At 46.7% G+C, this 24,909-nt stretch overlaps 1 protein-coding gene across 2 annotated transcripts in view; it reads left to right on the forward strand.

Moving 5' to 3' along the window:
• ACVR2A (activin A receptor type 2A) overlaps positions 1–24,909 on the forward strand; it is a 110,409-nt gene that overhangs the window by 63,139 nt on the left and 22,361 nt on the right. The window contains exons 3-5 of one of the 2 annotated variants that reach the window (XM_063933746.1): positions 7,652–7,761; positions 9,101–9,255; positions 24,875–24,898. In XM_063933746.1, the coding sequence (XP_063789816.1) occupies positions 7,652–7,761; positions 9,101–9,255; positions 24,875–24,898 (289 nt within the window). The remainder of the gene's footprint in view (positions 1–7,651; positions 7,762–9,100; positions 9,256–24,874; positions 24,899–24,909) is intronic. The other variant, XM_063933747.1, reaches the window with a different exon arrangement.

The following is a 24,909-nucleotide window of genomic DNA, read 5'->3' on the forward strand; positions in this document are numbered from 1 at the left end:
CCCTTTCCCGCCAGAAATTAGGGTACGTTGGGAAACACCCCTTAGGGTGATAAGGCGCTCACACGCTTATCAAGTGGCGTTACCGTCTCCAGATACGGCCGCCCTCAAGGAGCCAGCTGATAGGAAGCTGGAAAAATATCCTAAAAAGTATATACACACATACGGTGGTTATACTGCGACCAGCGATCGCCATCAGCCTGGAGATGCAGTGCTGGGTTGGCTTGGTCGGATTCCCTGACTGAAAATATTTTATTCATGTAGAGCATTTAATAGGATGCATTCTATATATATGTATGTGAGATGCACAGAGGGATATTTGCTCTCTGGCATCAAGATAAGTGCGTTGTCCATATCTCCCAGAAGATGTCAGGGACACGACAGTGGTCAGGTGATACAGATCCCATACGGCAGATGGAAGTATTGCTGTATAAAGGGAAGGAGTTATTTGGGGGTCGGTCCATCGGACCTGGGGACCACAGCAACAGCTGGGAAATCCAACCTTTTTTACCCCAAGTTACATCTCAGCTAAAAAAGACACCGTCTTTTCAGCCTCAATCTTTCCTTTCCCATGAGGGCATGCAGGCAAAAGGCCAGTCATATCTGCCCAGACATAGAGGTAAGGGAAGTAGACTGCAGCAGGCAGCCCTTTCCCAGGAAAAGAAGCCCTCCACCGCGTCTGCCAAGTCCTCAGCATGACGCTGGGGCCGTGCAAGCGGACTCAAGGTGGGGGGGTAGTCTCAAGAGTCTCAGGGCGCAGTGGGATCACTCGCAAGTTGACCCCTAGATCGTACGAGTATTATCCCAGGGGTAAAGATTGGAGAGTCGAGACATCTTCTCCTCGCAGGTTCCTGAAGTCTGCTTTACCAACGGCTCCCTCCGACAGGGAGGCAGCATTGGAAACAATTCACAAGCTGTATATCCAGCAGGTGATAATCAAAGTACCCCTCCTACGACAAGGAAAAGGGTATTATTTTTCCACACTATATTGTGGTACTGAAGCCAGACGGCTTGGTGACACATAGTCTAAATCTAAAATGTTTTGAACACTTACATAAAAGGTTCAAATCGAGATAAAGTCACTCAGAGCAGTGATAGCGAACCGGAAAAAAGGGGACTATATGGTGTCCCTGGACATCAAGGATTACCTCCATGTCCAAATTTTGTCCTTCTCATCAAGGGTACCTCTGGTTCGTGGTACAGAACTGTCAATATCAGTTTCAGACGATGCCGTTTGAATTATCCACGGCACCCCGGGCCTTTTTACCAAGGTAATGGCCGAAAAGATGTTTCTTCAAAGAAAAAAGGCATCTAAATTATCCCTTACTTGCACGACCTAAAAAGGGCAAGTTCCAGAGAACAGTTGGAGGTCGGAAGAGCACTATCTAAAGTAGTTCTTCGACGGCACGACTGGATTCTAAATATTCCAAGAATCGCAGCTGTTTTCCGACGATACGTCTGCTGTTCCTAGGGATGATTCTGGACACGGTTCAGAAAAAGGTTTTTCTTCCCGAGGAAAAAGCCAAGGAGTTATCCGACCTGTCAGGAACCTCCTAAAACCAGGAAAGAGTCCTGGGAAAAATGGTGGCTTTTTACGAAGCAATTCCATTCGGCAGATTCCATGCAAGAATTTTCCAAAGGGATCTGTTGGACAAATGGTCAGGGTCGCATCCTCAGATGCACCTGCGAATAACCCTGTCGCCAAGGACAAGGGTATATCTTCTGTGGTGGTTGCAAAAGGCTCATCTATTGGAGGGCCGCAGATTCGGCATACAGGATTTGATCCTGGTGACCACGGACGCCAGCCTGAGAGGTTGGGGAGCAGTCACACAAGTAAGAAACTTCCAGGGGGTATGGACGAACCTGGAAAAGTCTCTTCACATAAACATTCTGGTACTAAGAGCAATCTAAAATGCTCTAAGCCAGGCGGAACCACTCCTGCAAGGAAAACCGGTGTTGATTCAGTCGGACAACATCACGGCGGTCGCCCATGTAAACAGACAGGGCGGCACAAGAAGCAGGAGTGCAATGGCAGAAGCTGCCAAGATTCTTCGCTGGGCGGAGAATCACGTAATAGCACTGTCAGCAGTGTTCTTCCCGGGCGTGGACAACTGGGAAGCAGACTTCCTCAGCAGACACGATATTCACCCGGGAGAGGGGGGTCTTCATCCAGAAGTCTTCCACATGCTAATAAACTGTTGGGAAAGACCAATGGTAGACATGATGGCGTCTCGCCTCAACAAGAAACTGGACAAGTATTGCGCCAGGTCAAGAGATCCACAGGCAATAGCTGTGGACGCACTGGTAACACCTTGGGTGTACAAATCAGTATATGTGTTTCCTCCTCTGCCTCTCATACCAAAGGTATTGAAGATTATACGGTGAGGAGGAGTAAGAACAATACTAGTGGCTCCGGATTGGCCAAGAAGGACTTGGTAACCGGAACTTCAAGAGTTGGTCACGGACGACCCGTGCCCTCTACTTCTGAGAAGGGACCTGCTACAACAGGGTCCCTGTCTCTTTCAAGACTTACCGCGGCTGCGTTTGACGGCATGGCGGTTGAACGCCAGATCCTAAAAGGGAAAGGCATTCCAGAAGAAGTCATTCCTACCTTGATTAAGGCAAGGAAGGAAGTCACCGCGAAACATTATCACCGCATTTGGCGAAAATATGTCGCGTGGTGCGAGGATCGGAGTGTTCCGACGGAGGAATTTCAACTGGGTCGTTTCCTACATTTCCTACAATCAGGATTGTCTATGGGTCTCAAATTGAGATCTATTAAGGTTCAAATTTCGGCCCTGTCAATATTCTTCCAAAAAGAATTGGCCTCAGTTCCTGAGGTACAGACTTTTGTTAAAGGAGTACTGCATATACAGCCTCCTGTGGTGCCTCCGGTGGCACCGTGGGATCTAAATGTAGTTTTAGATTTCCTCAAATCCCATTGGTTTGAACCATTGAAAAAGGTGGATTTTAAATATCTCACATGGAAAGTGACTATGTTACTGGCCCTGGCTTCCGCCAGGAGAGTATCTAAATTGGCGGCTTTATCTTATAAAAGCCCTTATCTAATCTTCCATTCGGATAGGGCAGAACTGAGGACTCGTCCGCATTTTCTCCCTAAGGTGGTATCAGCGTTTCACCTGAACCAACCTATTGTGGTGCCTGCGGCCACTGGCGACTTGGAGGACTCCAAGTTGTTGGACGTTGTCAGAGCCTTAAAAATATACATTTCAAGGACGGCTGAAGTCAGAAAATCTGACTCGCTGTTGATACTATATGCACCCAACAAGTTGGGTGCCCCTGCTTCTAAGCAGACGATTGCTCGTTGGATTTGTAACACAATTCAACTTGCTCATTCTGTGGCAGGCCTGCCACAGCCTAAATCTGTTAAGGCCCATTCCACAAGGAAGGTGGGCTCATCTTGGGCGGCTGCCCGAGGGGTCTCGGCATTACAATTCTGCCGAGCAGCTACGTGGTCGGGGGAAAACACGTTTGTAAAATTCTACAAATTTGATACCCTGGCAAAAGAGGACTTGGAATTCTCTCATTCGGTGCTGCAGAGTCATCCGCACTCTCCCGCCCGTTTGGGAGCTTTGGTATAATCCCCATGGTCCTTTCAGGAACCCCAGCATCCACTTAGGACGATAGAGAAAATAAGAATTTACTTACCGATAATTCTATTTCTCGGAGTCCGTAGTGGATGCTGGGCGCCCATCCCAAGTGCGGATTATCTGCAATACTGTACATAGTTATTGTTAACAAATTCGGGTTATATTGTTAAGGAGCCATCTTTAAGAGGCTCTTTCTGTTATCATACTGTTAACTGGGTTTAGATCACAAGTTGTACGGTGTGATTGGTGTGGCTGGTATGAGTCTTACCCGGGATTCAAATTGCCTCCCTTATTGTGTACGCTCGTCCGGGCACAGTACCTAACTGGAGTCTGGAGGAGGGTCATAGGGGGAGGAGCCAGTGCACACCACCTGATCTGGTAAAAGCTTTACTTTTTTGTGCCCTGTCTCCTGCGGAGCCGCTATTCCCCATGGTCCTTTCAGGAACCCCAGCATCCACTACGGACTCCGAGAAATAGAATTATCGGTAAGTAAATTCTTATTTTCACATAAATATCCTGGAACTAAGGGCCATTTACAATGCCCTAAGTCAAGCAAGGCCTCTGCTTCAGGGTCAGCCGGTGTTGACCAGTCGGACAACATCACGGCAGTCGCCCACGTAAACAGACAGGGCGGCACAAGAAGCAGGAGGGCAATGGCAGAAGTTGCAAGGATTCTTCGCTGGGCGGATAATCATGTGATAGCACTGTCAGCAGTGTTCATTCCGGGAGTGGACAACTGGGAAGCAGACTTCCTCAGCAGACACGACCTCCACCCGGGGGAATGGGGACTTCACCCAGAAGTCTTCCACATGATTGTGAACCGTTGGGAAAAACCAAAGGTGGACATGATGGCGTCCCGCCTCAACAAAAAACTAGACAGATATTGCGCCAGGTCAAGGGACCCTCAGGCAATAGCTGTGGACGCTCTGGTAACACCGTGGGTGTACCAGTCAGTGTATGTGTTCCCTCCTCTGCCTCTCCTACCCAAGGTACTGAGAATCATAAGAAGGAGAGGAGTAAGGACTATACTCGTGGCTCCGGATTGGCCAAGAAGGACTTGGTACCCGGAACTTCAAGAGATGCTCACGGAGGACCCGTGGCCTCTACCTCTAAGAAAGGACCTGCTTCAGCAGGGACCCTGTCTGTTCCAAGACTTACCGCGGCTGCGTTTGACGGCATGGCGGTTGAACGCCGGATCCTGAAGGAAAAAGGCATTCCGGATGAAGTCATCCCTACCCTGATCAAAGCCAGGAAGGATGTAACCGTGCAACATTATCACCGTATTTGGCGTAAATATGTTGCGTGGTGTGAGGCCAGGAAGGCCCCTACAGAGGAATTTCAACTGGGTCGTTTCCTGCATTTCCTGCAAACAGGACTGTCTATGGGCCTAAAATTAGGGTCCATTAAGGTTCAAATTTCGGCCCTGTCGATTTTCTTCCAGAAAGAACTGGCTTCAGTTCCTGAAGTTCAGACGTTTGTCAAGGGGGTACTGCATATACAGTCTTCTTTTGTGCCTCCAGTGGCACCTTGGGATCTCAATGTAGTTTTGGGGTTCCTAAAATCACATTGGTTTGAACCACTCACCACTGTGGACTTAAAATATCTCACATGGAAAGTGGTAATGCTGTTAGCCCTGGCTTCAGCCAGGCGTGTCTCAGAATTGGCGGCTTTATCCTATAAAAGCCCTTACCTAATTTTTCATACGGACAGGGCAGAATTGAGGACTCGTCCTCAATTTCTCCCTAAGGTGGTTTCAGCGTTTCACTTGAACCAGCCTATTGTGGTACCTGCGGCTACTAGGGACTTGGAGGACTCCAAGTTGCTGGACGTAGTCAGGGCCCTGAAAATATGTTTCCAGGACGGCTGGAGTCAGAAAATCTGACTCGCTGTTTATCCTGTATGCACCCAACAAGCTGGGTGCTCCTGCTTCTAAGCAGACTATTGCTCGTTGGATTTGTAGTACAATTCAGCTTGCACATTCTGTGGCAGGCCTGCCACAGCCAAAATCTGTAAAAGCCCATTCCACAAGGAAAGTGGGCTCATCTTGGGCGGCTGCCCGAGGGGTCTCGGCTTTACAACTTTGCCGAGCAGCTACTTGGTCAGGGGCAATCACGTTTGCTAAATTCTACAAATTTGATACCCTGGCTGAGGAGGACCTGGAGTTCTCTCATTCGGTGCTGCAGAGTCATCCGCACTCTCCCGCCCGTTTGGGAGCTTTGGTATAATCCCCATGGTCCTTACGGAGTTCCCAGCATCCACTAGGACGTCAGAGAAAATAAGAATTTACTTACCGATAATTCTATTTCTCGTAGTCCGTAGTGGATGCTGGGCGCCCATCCCAAGTGCGGATTGTCTGCAATACTTGTACATAGTTATTGTTACAAAAATCGGGTTATTATTGTTGTGAGCCATCTTTTCAGAGGCTCCTCTGTTATCATGCTGTTAACTGGGTTCAGATCACAGGTTGTACGGTGTGATTGGTGTGGCTGGTATGAGTCTTACCCGGGATTCAAAATCCTTCCTTATTGTGTACGCTCGTCCGGGCACAGTATCCTAACTGAGGCTTGGAGGAGGGTCATAGGGGGAGGAGCCAGTGCACACCAGGTAGTCCTAAAGCTTTTACTTTTGTGCCCAGTCTCCTGCGGAGCCGCTATCCCCCATGGTCCTTACGGAGTTCCCAGCATCCACTACTGACTACGAGAAATAGAATTATCGGTAAGTAAATTCTTATTTTATCCTGTATGCTTCCAACAAGCTTGGTGCGCCTGCTTCAAAGCAAACTATTGCTCGCTGGATCTGTAACACGATTCAGCAGGCTCATTCTGCGGCTGGATTGCAGCTGCCAAAATCAGTTAAGGCCCATTCCACTAGGAAGGTGGGCTCTTTTTGGGCGGCTGCCCGAGGGGTCTCGGCATTACAGCTGTGCCGAGCGGCTACTTGGTCAGGTTCAAACACTTTTGCAAAGTTCTACAAGTAGAATGTGTTTGCTCATTCGGTGCTGCAGAGTCATCCGCACTCTCCCGCCCGTTTGGGAGCTTTGGTATAATCCCCATGGTCCTTACGGAGTCCCCAGCATCCACTAGGACGTTAGAGAAAATAAGATTTTACTTACCGGTAAATCTATTTCATCGCCTCCGAATAAAGCTACAATTGAATAGCTCCGTTTGGGCACCATCTACTGGCTGCCGGCGGGATAACCTTTGAATTCCTTCCATTTTTTCATATTCATTTTAACACATACTTGTTTTCTGTTCTAAAACATTGATGTTTTGTTTGCATCTGCCTAAATAGATAGTTAGCAGGAATGCTGCAGTAGGAAATTGTCTGGGTTTTGAGTTGATCAGATATACTTGAGAGTCAGTTAACAATTAAAAGATACTATGAATAGGTCTGGCCAAACTGTGACTCTCCAGCTGTTATGAAACTACTAATCCCATCATGCCCTGCAATAGGTTTGCTATTAGAGAATGCTAAAACTCTGGCAGTGCATGCTCAGAAGATGTGTAGTTTCACAATAGCTTGAGAGACACAGATTGGTCAGCCCTGGAATAGGCTATATATAAAATCTTGGTGTATATTGCTGCTGGTGATGAATCTCAGTAATTCATCCTCTGTTCCCTTAGAGTGTATTTATATGTATCCTTCCTCTTCTGACTGGTGATGTCACCACGCAACTTGAGGTTGCTGGGGGAATTGGCTCTTCTATAGCTGGATTATGCACTTTGCAATTAAATGAATTTCAAATGTGGGTCCCAGTATAGGCCTATACACTGCACAGGTATAAATCTTCTCTACATAATAGGTGAAGTTAATCTTCCATTCTTCAGATTCCAATATCTTCCAGGAGAGCAGCAAGGACGCCCCCACCCACCCACTTTTTCTTACATGATAGAAAACTCCTTTTGGAGATGCTGAATTTTACATTTTGAACCCTTTATCTGAATTGTATTGAGCCAAGAATGAGAAAGTACGAAGGATTTATATATTTGCATATTTTAAACCATTAGATGTAACATCTTGTCTTTCCTCATTGTTACATTCAGAAATTACTGTACAGAAAGGAAGGAGAACCCAGATGTGTTTTTCTGTTGCTGTGAAGGCAATGTTTGCAATGAGCGATTCTTCCACTTCCCAGAAACGGAGACTACACATCGTAAGTTATTTCATCCTATCCTACTTTAAATGAAGGTATACAAGAATATTACCAAACACTTTGTTACTAGTAGCTGGGTTGCCTACATTTAGCAGCGATATGGAAAGAGCTCCATACAACTGGACAGGATAAGTTTTAATGCTTGGCTTTAAGCCGCAGTGACATTGGGCTCGATTCAATTCAGAGTGACTTGAATAGCTCCTGGAGCTGTTCAATTCATCACATTTATGTTGGAGAATGCCGGTTCTCACGCCTTAAGCATGGTGTTTAGTCGTGGAACCAGCATTCTCTGACTTAAGTGGCTGGTGCAATGCTGTTTCTGCCTTACTAAGGGCAGAAAGCAGCATTGTGCCAGTAGTTTGTCGGATTTCTGCTCGCACCCCAGGAGGGGTGCAAGAAGAGATCCGCAAGTTGGCATAACATGGCGCTGAATTGACTATATACAATTCGCGCTTAAACGAATTGAGGCCAATGAGTAATGGAGGTAATAGGAGGAATTCTTGGTATGGGGAGCACACAGCCCCTGAATATAGCTGGGATAGATCAGACTGTCTGCCTATGAAAATGCTTTTAGACAATCTTCCACACTTTAATATTTATTTGTTGCAAACAATATTTCCCATCTGTGCATTCATTTGCAGATATGTTTATTAACCCCTGTGACCACTGGGTTTTATCTCTAATAACAGCCATTTAAAGGCTAATAAACAGTTACAAAATTAGTTTGATGAAATGAACACACACATAAGCTATGAAATGTTTTCTGATTATGTAAATATACATAACCGCTGATCCTGAAAGAATTGATGGATATTGGCTAATAGTATATTTTTAAATTTCAATTTTTGTAGAACTATTATTTTGTTCACTTAATTTGACGTTAAACCTGTATTAAAGAATTTCTTACAGAAGATCCCAATGAATGTTCCCAGCAATGGCGCGGATTCAGTTGTTTTTTGTGCAGCCACCACTAGAGGGCACCCGACTGCAGCAATTCAATTGTACTGCCGTTCGGGCGCCCAGCGTTTGTGGAGCTCACATTTTTTTCTCGCAGCTTCCTGAGGTGCAAGAGAAAATGTTTTGAAGCTCGGCACTTTGCAGTTAGGTTAGATGGGTTTAGCCGTATTAGGCTGCTAAACCCGGTCTCTTTAGGCGCGACATGCGCAATGTGCATGGGCGCCCAAACACAATTGAATTGGCCTCATAGTCTGTACTGCTCCATAGAACAGACAGCAGTAGAGCAGTTGTATTCAGAGCACAGATTTCCGTTCTGAAGGTGAATCGCATTGGTCTTGTGAGGTTATTTGCTCTTTGCTGAAATTTTCATTTTGTTTTACAGCCACCTCAAACCCAGTTACAACGAAGCCACCTCTGTTCAATACGTTACTTTATTCTCTGGTGCCTATCATGGGATTTGCTGTAATCATCCTCTTTTCTTTCTGGATGTACAGACATCATAAACTTGCTTATCCTCCGGTACTGGTCCCCACACAGGTAAGTCACTCATCTTACATGTGCATTCAGTGAGACCCCATTCTTCTATAGTGCAGTGGTTTTCTTATGTAAATATTCTGATTTATTGTATTGATATGAGCAATGGTATAATAATTTCCGGGTGTGGGTCATTGGGTCGACACAACTTAGGTCGAAAGTCATTAAGTCGACCACTGAAGGTCGACATGGGCATTAGGTCAACAGGTGAAAAGGTCGACATGAGTTTTTGGACTTTTTTGGTGTCGTTTTCTTCGTAAAGTGACAGGGACCCCAATTAGTGCACCATGGCTCGCAGTGCTTCGGGCAAGGTGCCTCGCTGTGCTCGGCACAGGTTACCATTCCCAATTGTAGTCCACGTGGATCATAAAGTATGAAAAAGTCCAAACATTTTTTTTTTTTTTAAATAAACCTCATGTCGACCTTTTGACCTGTCGACCTAATGCCAATGTCGACCTAAGTTGTCGACCTAACGACCGCATCCCTAATTTCCCTAGGGGTTTTCTATCTTTTTAAGAAAATTAATTTGACTTTGTTTTTGTACCTGGTGCATGGTTTTTTTTATAATGACAGCTCAAATATGGGTCTAGGATATAGCCAGTATGATACTTGTCTCCGTAACTGCTGACTGAGTAGAAGAGTTCCTTAAATAGAACAAACCCTGATGGTGGTTATGCCTTATGCAATAACCAGGGTTCTATTAGTAGCACCCTATAGTGACCATCAGACTGCATTGTGCCTTGCACCAGTCCTGTACTTTTTATTCTGCATGTCTCTTGGCTGTGCGCTAAATAAATTCCTTGGGGAATGGTGGTTCTAGGAGGCCTGTAGCAGGTCATATTTAATGTGTTGTACTGTAGAGTGATTGACATTACTGTATCTTAAGCTTATCTGGAAAATAAATCAGGAAACTCATTGCAGGTACTATATTAACAGTCTCTCAGATTTCAGGTCCCGGGCCTTTGATATAGTACTTTTAAATCTTAATGTTAGAACAAAGTATTATAACAGTGTTTCTGTACATATGTTGCTGTGTTCAGTCTATTACGTTTTTTTGCGATGCATTATTCAGAAATGGTGAACACATTGCTTTAATAGACACATTGCATAGACAGACATGTTGGCTTTGTCACTGTTGCTCTGACGCAGCTTATGTAAAAGGTCTTGTGTTCCGTTAATCCGTTACACTGTGCCGCATCCATGCCTGCTAAAGCTATGGTTTTGTTGGGTCATTTGTTTGCATATCCAGAGTATATAGTAATTTGGGCCAAGTGTACAGTAGGAAGGCGAAACACATTGCCTACCGTGGAATTAAACACTTTATTTGTTTTTTGTTTAATGGAAAGTGTACAAATCTACAAGTAGGTGCTGTAAATGGCAGTCGTGCTCTTCAGTATAGACTTATAGAAACGCAAAGGAGTAAACTGTGTTTGCTCAGTGGGCTTCATAAAATGTCTTGGTCTGCTCTGTGTGTGTAAATTAGCGTTGCCCAGATGCCTGGTGCCTGCTGTCTTTGCCAGTGCAAGTCTTTAATGAACAGTAATCTCAAGCAAAAGTGACTTCTCTTCATGGTGTAGCATTGTCCCCAAATAACAGGGCTTGTCCCTTCCTTACTGTTTTCTTTCTACATTGTTATCTGTTCACACCACATGGTAACTGATCATATTTTCCTGCCTATATGTGTCCTCTAGAATGACCTTTCCTATGGGTGAATGTTAGTGATTGTGCATAGAAAATGGCATCTGTATGACAGATGTGCTTTCCACGTATCTGTAGCGTGTCAGTACTGGGCCGGCCACTCGTCTAGTCACTACAGTGTGTAACAAAGTGTAGTAATGATAGGATGTTCTCGTGGGCTTTCCAGAAAGTTTCAGTGGGAACAATAATGTATTCTTGAGTTTAGCAGGTACAAGTGTAAGTGTTTCTGGGGTTATTTCGGGAGTGGATTACTAGATCTACACTAGAAAGGTCTGCAGTCAATAGGTCTACCGCTAATGGTAGACATGCATTAGGTCGACAGGGTCAAAAGGTCAATATGGAAATGGTCGACCCAAAAAAGGTAGACACCATTTTTTTTCTTTTCTTTTTTTTGGGGGGGCGTTTTGACGCTTTTTTGCAACAAACAAACCCCATTAGTGTACCACGTCCCCTCGCATGGCGAGCAAAGGCAGGGTCACTATTCACAATCGTAGTCCATGTGGATGGTAAAGTATGAAAAAGTTGAAAATTAAAAGAACAAAACAAAAAAAACCTTGTGTCTACCATATGCGTGGCGACCTTTTGACCCTGTCTACCATTAGTGGTTGACCTCTTGACTGTAAACCTTTTTAGTGTAGATCTTATTTCTTTGCTCCACATTCTTCTTTTACTTACTGTATGCATTTGTAACTACAGGAGCCCTGTGCTGGCCAAAGACTATACTCCATTTATAGTGATCTCAATAAGAAACTGCACTGTCTTAAAAGGTTAAGTCCCATTATAGTGAAATGTACTAATCTAATTACTTTTATTGTCATTAGGGTGACATTGGTTTAAGTTTCAGCTATAAATTTGCAGGATTAACCCTTTATGACCCCTTAGATGAACATTATTAAAAATAATTAATTGCGTAGACTGTATTGTGATGACGGCTGCCATTCAAATTCCAATGTCCATTTAAATGAAAGTACTGTGGTTGCGTGGGGTGGGTTTCCTCCCACAAACCAAAAATATACTATTGGGTTAATTGGCTACCAATAAAATTAACCCTAGCATGAATATATGTACATGTGGTAGGGAATATAGAGTGTAAGCTCCACTGGGGCAGGGACTAATGTGAATGTATGTAATGTGAATGGACAAAAATTCTCTGTAATGCGCTGTGGAATATGTGTGCGCTATATAAATAGTAATAATACATTTGAATGACTCGCAATAGGGCAGATTCAAATGTTTTTCTGCAGCCGCTATGTTCTGCCATTTGGGTGGCCAGCGGACGCAGAGGACACATTTTTTCTCTAACGTCCTAGAGGATGCTGGGACTCCGTAAGGACCATAGGGTATAGACGGGCTCCGCAGGAGACATGGGCACTTTAAGAAAGACTTTGACTCTGGGTGTGCACTGGCTCCTCCCTCTATGCCCCTCCTCCAGACCTCATTTTGAGACTGTGCCCAGAGGAGGATGGGTGCACTGCAGGGAGCTCTCCTGAGTCTGCTGCTAAGAAAGTATCTTTGTTAGGTTTTTTATTTTCAGGAAGCACTGCTGGCAACAGACTTCCTGCATCGAGGGACTGAGGAGAGAGGAGCAGACCTACTTAAATGATAGGCTCTGCTCCTTAGGCTACTGGACACCATTAGCTCCAGAGGGATTGGAACACAGGTTCGTCCTGGGCGTTCATCCCGGAGCCGCGCCGCCACCGTCCTCCTCACAGAGCCGGAAAAAAGAAGGAAGGCTTCAAAGGCGGCAGAAGACTTTGTGAGCTTCACTGAGGTAACGCACAGCACTGCAGCTGTGCGCCATTGCTCCCATACACCTCATATACTCCGGTCACTGTAAGGGTGCAGGGCGCAGGGGGGGCACCCTGGGCAGCAATATAAACCTCTCCTATGGCAAAATGAACTATATACATGTACAGGTGGGCACTGTGCATGTATATTAAAGAGCCCCCGCCATGTTTTACATATTTTGAGCGGGACAGAAGCTGCCGCCGAGGGGGCGGGGCTTCTCCCTCAGCACTCACCAGCGCCATTTTTTCTCCACAGCACCGCTGAGAGGAAGCTCCCCGGACTCTCCCCTGCTTGACGCACGGTGAAAGAGGGTTTTAAAGTAGAGGGGGGGGGGGGGGGGGGGCACATAATTGGCGCGCATATATATATATATATATATATATATATACTGTAACAGCACTACTGGGTAAACATTCTGTGTTTTTTCCTGGGTCATATAGCGCTGGGGTGTGTGCTGGCATACTCTCTCTCTGTCTCTCCAAAGGGCCTAAAAGGGGAACCTGTCTAGAAAAGAGATTCCCTGTGTGTGTGGAGTGTGTCGGTACGCGTGTGTCGACATGTTTGACGATGAAGGCTCACCTAAGGAGGAGGGGGAGTGCATGATTGTCAGGTCGCCGTCGGCAACGCCGACACCGGACTGGATGGATATGTGGAATGTCTTGAATGCTAATGTAAATTTCTCTATCGTCCTAAGTGGATGCTGGGGTTCCTGAAAGGACCATGGGGAATAGCGGCTCCGCAGGAGACAGGGCACAAAAAAGTAAAGCTTTACTAGGTCAGGTGGTGTGCACTGGCTCCTCCCCCCATGACCCTCCTCCAGACTCCAGTTAGATTTTGTGCCCGAACGAGAAGGGTGCAATCTAGGTGGCTCTCCTAAAGAGCTGCTTAGAGAAAGTTTAGTTTAGGTTTTTTTCTTTACAGTGAGTCCTGCTGGCAACAGGATCACTGCAACGTGGGACTTAGGGGGAAAGTAGTAAACTCACCTGCATGCAGAGTGGATTTGCTGCTTGGCTACTGGACACCATTAGCTCCAGAGGGATCGAACACAGGCCCAGCCGTGGAGTCCGGTCCCGGAGCCGCGCCGCCGACCCCCTTGCAGATGCTGAAGCGTGAAGAGGTCCGGAAACCGGCGGCTGAAGACTCCTCAGTCTTCATAAGGTAGCGCACAGCACTGCAGCTGTGCGCCATTTTCCTCTCAGCACACTTCACTGGGCAGTCACTGAGGGTGCAGAGCGCTGGGGGGGGGCGCTCTGAGAGGCAAATATAAACCTTATACAAGGCTAAAAATACCTCACATATAGCCCATAGGGGCTATATGGAGATATTTAACCCCTGCCTGACTGGAAAAATAGCGGGAGAAGAACCCGCCGAAAAAGGGGCGGGGCCTATCTCCTCAGCACACGGCGCCATTTTCTGTCACAGCTCCGCTGGTCAGAACGGCTCCCAGGTCTCTCCCCTGCACTGCACTACAGAAACAGGGTAAAACAGAGAGGGGGGGCACATTAATGGCTATATATATATATATTAAAGCAGCTATAAGGGAGCACTTAATATAAGGATATCCCTTGTATATATAGCGCTTTGTGGTGTGTGCTGGCAGACTCTCCCTCTGTCTCCCCAAAAGGGCTAGTGGGTCCTGTCTTCATTAGAGCATTCCCTGTGAGTTTGCGGTGTGTGTCGGTACGTGGTGTCGACATGTATGAGGACGATATTGGTGTGGAGGCGGAGCAATTGCCAAATATGCAGATGTCACCCCCCAGGGGGTCGACACCAGAATGGATGCCTTTATTTGTGGAATTACGTGATGGTTTATCTTCCCTTAAACAGTCAGTTGAGGACATGAGGCGGCCGGACAATCAATTAATGCCTGTCCAGGCGCCTCAAACACCGTCAGGGGCTGTAAAACGCCCTTTGCCTCAGTCGGTCGACACAGACCCAGACACGGGCACTGATTCCAGTGACGACGGTAGAAATTCAAACGTATTTTCCAGTAGGGCCACACGTTATATGATTTTGGCAATGAAGGAGACGTTACATTTAGCTGATACTACAGATACCGTAAAACAGGGTATTATGTATGGTGTGAAAAAACTACAAACAGTTTTTCCTGAATCAGAAGAATTAAATGACGTGTGTGATGAAGCGTGGGTTGCTCCTGATAAAAAGTTGATAATTTCAAAAAAGTTATTGGCATTATACCCTTTCCCGCCAGAGGTTAGGGCGCGCTGGGAAACACCCCCTAAGGTGGACAAGGCGCTCACACGCTTATCCAAACAAGTGGCGTTACCCTCTCCTGAGACGGCCGCACTTAAGGATCCATCAGATAGAAAGATGGAAGTTATTCAAAAGAATATATACACACATGCAGGTGTTATACTACGACCAGCTATAGCAACTGCCTGGATGTGCAGTGCTGGAGTAGTTTGGTCAGAATCCCTGATTGAAAATATTGATACCCTAGATAGGGACAATGTTTTACTGTCGTTAGAACAAATAAAGGATGCATTTATCTATATGCGTGATGCACAGAGGGATATTTGCACACTGGCATCTCGGGTGAGTGCTATGTCCATTTCAGCCAGAAGAGCCTTATGGACACGACAGTGGACAGGCGATGCGGATTCAAAACGTCACATGGAGGTTTTGCCGTATACAGGGGAGGAGTTATTTGGAGTTGGTCTATCAGACTTGGTGGCCACGGCTACTGCCGGGAAATCCACTTTTTTACCTCAAGTCACTCCCCAACAGAGAAAGGCACCGACCTTTCAACCGCAGCCTTTTCGCTCCTACAAAAATAAGAGAGCAAAGGGCTTGTCGTACCTGCCACGAGGCAGAGGAAGAGGGAAGAGACACCAACAGGCAGCTCCTTCCCAGGAACAGAAGCCCTCCCCGGCTCCTGCAAAAACCTCAGCATGACGCTGGGGCCTCTCAAGCGGACTCGGGGACAGTGGGGGGCCGTCTCAAAAATTACAGCGCGCAGTGGGCTCACTCGCAGGTAGACCCCTGGATCCTGCAGATAATATCTCAGGGGTACAGGTTGGAATTAGAGACGGATCCTCCTCATCGTTTCCTGAAGTCTGCCTTACCAACCGTCTCTTCCGAAAGGGAGAGGGTGTTGGAAGCCATTCACAAGCTGTACGCTCAGCAGGTGATAGTCAAAGTACCCCTATTACAACAAGGAAAGGGGTATTATTCCACTCTATTTGTGGTACCGAAGCCGGATGGCTCGGTAAGGCCTATTCTAAATCTGAAGTCCTTGAACCTCTACATAAAAAAGTTCAAGTTCAAGATGGAGTCACTCAGAGCAGTGATAGCGAACCTGGAAGAAGGGGACTTTATGGTATCCTTGGACATCAAGGATGCGTATCTACACGTTCCGATTTACCCCGCACACCAGGGGTACCTCAGGTTCATTGTTCAAAACTGTCACTATCAGTTTCAGACGCTGCCGTTCGGATTGTCCACGGCGCCTCGGGTCTTTACCAAGGTAATGGCCGAGATGATGATTCTTCTTCGAAGAAAAGGCGTATTAGTTATCCCATACTTGGACGATCTCCTAATAAGGGCAAGGTCCAGAGAACAGCTGGAGACAGCTTTAGCACTATCTCAAGAGGTGCTAAGACAACACGGGTGGATTCTGAATATTCCAAAATCCCATTTAATCCCGACAACTCGTCTGCTGTTCCTAGGAATGATTCTGGACACGGTTCAGAAAAAGGTTTTCCTTCCAGAGGAAAAAGCCAAGGAGTTATCCGATCTGGTCAGGAACCTCCTAAAACCAGGAAAAGTGTCAGTACATCAATGCACAAGAGTCCTGGGAAAAATGGTGGCTTCTTACGAAGCAATTCCATTCGGCAGATTCCATGCAAGAATATTCCAAAGGGATCTGTTGGACAAATGGTCAGGGTCGCATCTGCAGATGCACCTGCGAATAACCCTGTCACCAAAGACAAGGGTGTCACTTCTGTGGTGGTTGCAGAAGGCTCACCTATTAGAAGGCCGCAGATTCGGCATTCAGGATTGGATCCTGGTGACCACGGACGCCAGCCTGAGAGGCTGGGGAGCAGTCACACAAGGAAGAAACTTCCAGGGAGTATGGACGAGTCTGGAAAAGTCTCTTCACATAAACATTCTGGAACTAAGAGCAATCTACAATGCTCTAAGCCAGGCGGAACTTCTCCTGCAAGGAAAGCCGGTGTTGATTCAGTCGGACAACATCACGGCGGTCGCCCATGTAAACAGGCAGGGCGGCACAAGAAGCAGGAGTGCAATGGCAGAAGCTGCCAAGATTCTTCGCTGGGCGGAGAATCACGTGATAGCACTGTCAGCAGTGTTCATCCCGGGCGTGGACAACTGGGAAGCAGACTTCCTCAGCAGACACGATCTTCATCCGGGAGAGTGGGGTCTACATCCAGAAGTCTTCAACATGTTAATAGACCGTTGGGAAAGACCAATTGTAGACATGATGGCGTCTCGCCTCAACAAGAAACTGGACAAATATTGCGCCAGGTCAAGAGATCCACAGGCAATAGCTGTGGACGCACTGGTAACTCCTTGGGTGTACCAGTCAGTGTATGTGTTTCCTCCTCTGCCGCTCATACCAAAGGTATTGAAGATCATACGGCAAAGAAGAGTAAGAACAATACTAGTGGTTCCGGATTGGCCGAGAAGGACTTGGTATCCGGAACTTCAAGAGATGCTCACGGACGAACCGTGGCCTCTACCTCTGAGAAGGGACCTGCTACAGCAGGGTCCCTGTCTTTTTCAAGACTTACCGCGGCTGCGTTTGACGGCATGGCGGTTGAACGCCAGATCCTAAAAGGGAAAGGCATTCCAGAAGAAGTCATTCCTACCTTGATTAAGGCACGGAAGGAAGTCACCGTGAAACATTATCACCGCATTTGGCGAAAATATGTAGCGTGGTGCGAGGATCGGAGGGTTCCGACGGAGGAATTCCAACTGGGTCGTTTCCTACATTTCCTGCAATCAGGATTATCTATGGGTCTCAAATTGGGATCCATTAAGGTTCAAATTTCGGCCCTGTCAATATTCTTCCAAAAAGAATTGGCCTCTGTCCCTGAGGTCCAGACTTTTGTCAAGGGAGTACTGCATATACAGCCTCCTGTGGTGCCTCCGGTGGCACCGTGGGATCTAAATGTAGTTTTAGATTTCCTCAAATCCCATTGGTTTGAACCATTGAAAAAGGTGGATTTGAAATATCTCACATTGAAAGTGACTATGTTACTAGCCCTGGCCTCTGCCAGGAGAGTATCTGAATTGGCGGCTTTATCTTATAAAAGTCCTTATCTAATCTTCCATTCGGATAGGGCAGAACTGCGGACTCGTCCGCATTTTCTCCCTAAAGTGGTATCAGCATTTCATCTGAACCAACCTATTGTGGTGCCTGCGGCCACTAGCGACTTGGAGGACTCCAAGTTGTTGGACGTTGTCAGAGCCTTAAAAATATACATTGCAAGGACGGCTGGAGTCAGAAAATCTGACTCGCTGTTTATATTGTATGCACCCAACAAGTTGGGCGCACCTGCTTCTAAGCAGTCGATTGCTCGTTGGATTTGTAACACAATTCAACTTGCACATTCTGTGGCAGGCCTGCCACAGCCTAAAACTGTAAAAGCCCACTCCACAAGGAAGGTGGGCTCATCTTGGGCGGCTGCCCGAGGGGTCTCGGCATTACAACTCTGCCGAGCAGCTACGTGGTCGGGGGAGAACACGTTTGTAAAATTTTACAAATTTGATACCCTGGCAAAGGAGGACCTGGAGTTCTCTCATTCGGTGCTGCAGAGTCATCCGCACTCTCCCGCCCGTTTGGGAGCTTTGGTATAATCCCCATGGTCCTTTCAGGAACCCCAGCATCCACTTAGGACGATAGAGAAAATAAGAATTTACTTACCGATAATTCTATTTCTCGGAGTCCGTAGTGGATGCTGGGCGCCCATCCCAAGTGCGGATTATCTGCAATACTTGTACATAGTTATTGTTAACTAATTCGGGTTATTGTTAAGGAGCCATCTTTAAGAGGCCCTTTCTGTTGTCATACTGTTAACTGGGTTTAGATCACAAGTTGTACGGTGTGATTGGTGTGGCTGGTATGAGTCTTACCCGGGATTCAAAATGCCTCCCTTATTGTGTATGCTCGTCCGGGCACAGTACCTAACTGGAGTCTGGAGGAGGGTCATGGGGGGAGGAGCCAGTGCACACCACCTGACCTAGTAAAGCTTTACTTTTTTGTGCCCTGTCTCCTGCGGAGCCGCTATTCCCCATGGTCCTTTCAGGAACCCCAGCATCCACTACGGACTCCGAGAAATAGAATTATCGGTAAGTAAATTCTTATTTTATTACATAAGAGATTAGACAAAGCTGAGGCTAGGGAACAGTCAGGTAGTCAGACCGTGCCTGTCCCAGTGGCACCGGGACCTTCCGGGTCTCAAAAGCGCACATTATCCCAGATCACTGACACAGATACCGACACGGATTCAGATTCCAGTGTCGACTATGAGGATGCAAAGTTACAGCCAAAAGTGGCTAAGGGTATTCGTTACATGATTATTGCTATTAAAGAGGTTTTGCATATCACGGAGGAACCCCCTGTCCCTGACACGAGGATACACATGTATAAAGAGAAAAAACCTGAGGTCACCTTTCCGTCCTCATATGAGCTAAGCGAATTGTGCGAAAAGGCTTGGGAATCTCCAGACAGGAGATTACAAGTTTCCAAGAGGATTCTTATGGCGTATCCCTTCCCACAAAAGGACAGGATACGATGGGAATCTTCGCCTAAAGTAGACAAGGCGTTGACACGCTTATCAAAGAAGGTAGCACTACCATCCCAGGATACAGCTACCCTCAAGGATCCTGCTGATCGTAAGCAGGAAGTTACCATGAAGTACATTTACACACATTCTGGTACTATTATTAGACCGGCTATGGCATCGGCCTGGGTTTGTAGTGCTGTCGCAGCATGGACAGATTCCTTATCTACGGAGATTGAGACCCTATATAAGGATACCATTTTAATGACCCTAGGGCATATCAAGGATGCTGCGTTATATATGAGGGATGCTCAAAGAGACATTTGTTTACTAAGCTCCAGAATAAATGCTATGTCTATTTCTGCTAGGCGACTCTTGTGGACCCGGCAGTGGACGGGGGATGCCGACTCAAAGCGGCATATGGAGTCGTTGCCTTACAAGGGGGAGGAGTTGTTTGGTGAAGGCCTCTCGGACCTTGTCTCTACTGCTACAGCAGGTAAATCGAATTTTTTGCCTTATGTTCCCCCGCAACCTAAGAAGGTGCCGCATTACCAAATGCAGTCCTTTCGTTCCATTAAAAACAAAAAGGTACGGGGTTCGTCCTTTCCTGCCAGAGGTAAAGGCAGGGGAAAAAAGCTGCACACAGCTAGTTCCCAGGAGCAGAAGTCCTCCCCTGCGTCTGCAAAATCCACCGCATGACGCTGGGGCTTCCCTGGGGGAGTCAGCTCAAGTGGGGGCATGTCTTCGATTTTTCAGCCACATCTGGGTCCACTCACAGGTGGATCCCTGGGCAATAGATATTGTTTCCCGGGGATACAAGCTGGAATTCGAAGAGGTGCCTCCTCGCCGGTTTTTCAAATCGGCCCTACCAGCTTCTCCTTCAGAGAGGGAGTTAGTGTTAAATGCAATTCAAAAATTGTGTCTTCAGCAGGTGTTAATCAAGGTTCCCCTTCTGCAACAAGGGAAGGGGTATTACTCAACCCTGTTTGTGATCCCGAAACCGGACGGTTCGGTCAGACCCATTTTAAATTTAAAATCCCTGAACCTGTACTTAAAAAGGTTCAAGTTCAAGATGGAATCGCTCAGAGCGGTCAGCGCCAGCCTGGAGGGGGGGATTGGATGGTTTCCCTGGACATAAAGGATGCATACCTTCATGTTCCGATATTCCCTCCTCATCAGGCGTTCCTGAGATTTGCGGTACAGGACTGTCATTACCAATTTCAGACGTTGCCGTTTGGGCTTTCCACGGCCCCGAGGATTTTTACCAAGGTAATGGCGGAGATGATGGTGCTCCTGCGCAAGCAGGGTGTCACAATTATCCCATACTTGGACGATCTCCTCATAAAGGCGAGATCTCGAGAGAAGTTCCTTGACAGCGTTTCACGGTCTGTGAGGACGTTACAGCAACACGGCTGGATTCTCAATATTCCGAAGTCGCAGCTGGTTCCTACAACGCCTCTGACCTTTTTGGGCCTGATTCTGGACACAGACCAGAAAAATGTTTTTCTTCCGATGGAAAAGGCTCAGGAGCTCATGGCTCTGGTCAAGAACCTATTAAAGCCAAAGACGGTTTCAGTGCATCACTGCACACGTGTCCTGGGGAAGATGATGGCGTCTTACGAGGCCATCCCCTTCGGCAGGTTCCATGCGAGGACTTTTCAATGGGACCTACTGGACAAGTGGTCCGGGTCTCATCTACAAATGCATCAAAGGATCGTTCTGTCTCCCAGAGCCAGGGTATCTCTCCTGTGGTGGCTGCACAGTGCTCACCTCCTAGAGGGCCGCAGGTTCGGCATTCAGGACTGGATCCTGGTGACCACGGACGCAAGCCTCCGAGGTTGGGGAGCAGTCACACTGGGAAGAGATTTTCAAGGTCTCTGGTCAAGTCTAGAGACTTGTCTTCACATCAACGTCCTGGAATTGAGGGCCATATACAACGCCCTACGTCAAGCGGAGGCATTGCTTCGCGACAAGCCAGTCCTGATTCAGTCGGACAATGTCACAGCAGTAGCTCATGTAAACCGCCAAGGCGGCACAAGGAGCAGGGTGGCAATGGCAGAAGCCACCAGAATTCTTCGCTGGGCGGAAGGTCATGTAAGCGCACTGTCAGCAGTGTTCATTCCGGGAGTGGACAACGGGGAAGCGGACTTCCTCAGCAGACACGACCTGAATCCGGGAGAGTGGGGACTTCATCAGGAAGTCTTCTCACAGATCGTGGGTCAGTGGGGACTGCCCCAAATAGACATGATGGCGTCCCGTCTCAACAAAAAGTTAAAGCGGTATTGCGCCAGATCAAGAGACCCTCAGGCGGTAGCGGTAGACGCCCTGGTGACACCTTGGGTGTTCAGGTCGGTCTATGTGTTTCCTCCTCTTCCTCTCATACCCAAGGTGTTAAGAATAATAAGACAAAGAGGAGTGAGCGCAATCCTCGTGGCTCCGGATTTGCAGGAGTTGCTCACAGAAGATCCGTGGCCTCTTCCTCTACGGCAGGACCTGCTGCAACAGGGGCTCTGTCTGTTCCAAGACTTACTGCGGCTGCGTTTGACGGCATGGCGGTTGAATGCCGGATCCTAGCGGAAAAAGGTATTCCGGATGAGGTCATTCCTACCCTGATCAAGGCTAGGAAGGACGTGACATCGAAACATTATCACCGCATATGGAGAAAATATGTTTCTTGGTGTGAGGCCAGGAATTTTCCTATGGAGGAGTTCCATTTGGGCCGTCTCCTTCACTTCCTTCAGACTGGAGTGAATTTGGGCCTAAAATTAGGGTCCATAAGGGTTCAAATTTCGGCCTTATCCATTTTCGTTCAAAAAGAATTGGCTTCTCTTCCTGAAGTACAGACTTTTGTGAAGGGAGTACTGCATATTCAGCCCCCGTTTGTGTCTCCGGTGGCGCCTTGGGACCTTAATGTGGTGTTAAGTTTCCTAAAGTCACATTGGTTTGAACCTCTCAACACGGTGGAGTTGAAGTACCTCACTTGGAAGGTGGTCATGTTGTTAGCCTTAGCTTCAGCAAGGCGAGTTTCGGAACTAGCGGCTTTGTCACATAAAAGCCCCTATCTGGTTTTTGATGTGGATAGGGCGAAATTGAGGACTCGTCCTCAGTTCCTTCCTAAGGTGGTCTCATCTTTTCATATGAACCAACCTATTGTTGTGCCTGTGGCTACGCGTGACTTGGAGGATTCCAAGTCCTTGGATGTGGTCAGGGCTTTGAAGATTTATGTGGCCAGAACAGCTAGGGTCAGGAAGACAGAAGCACTGTTTGTCCTGTATGCAGCCAACAAGGTTGGCGCTCCGGCTTCTAAGCAGACTATTGCTCGCTGGATCTGTAACACGATTAGGAAGGTGGGCTCTTCTTGGGCGGCTGCCCGAGGGGTCTCTGCTTTACAGTTGTGCCGAGCAGCGACTTGGTCGGGTTCAAACACCTTTGCAAAGTTCTATAAGTTTGATACCCTGGCTGAGGAGGACCTCCTGTTTGCTCAATCGGTGCTGCAGAGTCATCCGCACTCTCCCGCCTGTTTGGGAGCTTTGGTATAATCCCCATGGTCCTTACGGAGTCCCAGCATCCTCTAGGACGTTAGAGAAAATAAGATTTTACTTGCTTTAATAAGGGTTATGTTATAGTTTCATCGGTTTGGACTGGGACTATGTTGTTTGTTCATACTGTTAACTGGGTAGTTTATCACAAGTTATACTGTGTGATTGGTGTGGCTGGTATGAATCTTGCCCTTGGATTAACTAGAATCCTTTCCTCGTACTGTCCATCTCCTCTGGGCACAGTTTCTTTAACTGAGGTCTGGAGGAGGGGCATAGAGGGAGTAGCCAGTGCATACCCAGAGTCAAAGTCTTTCTTAAAGTGCCCATGTCTCCTGCGGAGCCCGTCTATACCCCATGGTCCTTACGGAGTCCCAGCATCCTCTACGGACTACGAGAAATAGATTTTTAACGGTAGGTGTAAAATCTTATTTTTTCTCGCTGCCTCCTGAGGTGTTTGGACGCCCAAAGCAGGGAATTTAGAGGAGGTAACCCTGTCTGTTTGGGCGTGACATGCGCAATGTGCATGGGTGCCCAAACGCAATTGAATTGTTACAGTTGTTTGGGCATCTAAAAAGTCCAGTTTAGACGGGATTTTTAGACGTCAAAAACAATTGAATCGACCCCAATGTTTTTGTGTACGAGCTACATTGCTTTATGTACTAAAAATGAAAATGACCAAACAATAATTATTTTTGGGTTACTTAGGGCCTCATCCGTCTACTTTACCAGTATCATCGCTGGGTTGCACTGAAAACATGCAGTGGGTCATAAAGGGTTAAGCAGCTAGTTAGAGGACATGGCAGAATTTAGTACATTGTTGAGGGACAGGCCTCAGCTTGTATATGAGCTTGGAGGACATTGCCCCTTTCCTCATAGATATTCCACTGATGGACTTGCTGATTAAGGAAGTAAAGTTTCTAGTAGATTTATTTAGTATTTTTTTTTTCTATACAGTGCGGTAAAGTTATATAATTACTGCCTGCATTATTTAGCAGAAATAATATGAAATTGTGAGGTTTTTGAATCTGCGGTTTAATATTTGTCTGTTGTTTTAGAACTGGTTTAGTTTTTTGTGAAACTCCCGTGATTAACTTTAGTTTCATTCTCTTCTCTTTCCATGTATGGAGTCATTTGCTTGTGGCGCACGATTCTGTGACAGGACTGACGCAGTCTCTGCAACTGGTGGTGCTGTCACTTGTTCTATAGGGGTTCTGTTACTTGGAGTAGATTTTCCTCCATTCGGCAGCCATGATCCCAGTAATATGCTGCATAGTGCTGTACTCTGCACAAGAATTGTCACTTACTACCTTCCAGTGTGTTAGCCGAATAGTTTATACTTTGTAAGCTGGCCCCTGTACAATCATTTATATTTCCCCTGATCAGTGAATTTCATATAAACAAATCCACTTTGTGCTGTCTAGTTACTAGAGAAAGTGTAGCTATTTCTGCACCTTACGGGTAGGAAGTAATGAGTGGAAATGACACACATATCTGTTCAGTTGATTACACACAGAAGTGGCCTGTGTGCTCCTTTCAGCAAAGCAGGTCTCTTCTTGTTGTCCTCTTCTGACTAATTATTATTTATTACAATAGCGACCTCTTGTGGACAAGAGTAAAAGTGCACACCGTCTTTACGTGTGTTAGTAATTATAGCTGCAATAGTCTAATCATGTTTAGAATTACGGATGGGATTGATTTGGCCTGACATTGTTTTGTAGTCCTGGGGAGATTATAAAAACACATGCAATTTAAGAATGTAAGTTTGACCTGAGCTATTAATGAGGTGCAGATAGTAATTCCTTTTGCATATGTGTTTTTCTTCACAAGCACGCCTTTCACATTATGATAGAGGTAAGATGACT

This window comes from Pseudophryne corroboree, chromosome 7, assembly GCF_028390025.1.
Source record: "Pseudophryne corroboree isolate aPseCor3 chromosome 7, aPseCor3.hap2, whole genome shotgun sequence".
In the NCBI taxonomy this organism is placed as follows: Eukaryota; Metazoa; Chordata; class Amphibia; order Anura; family Myobatrachidae; genus Pseudophryne; species Pseudophryne corroboree.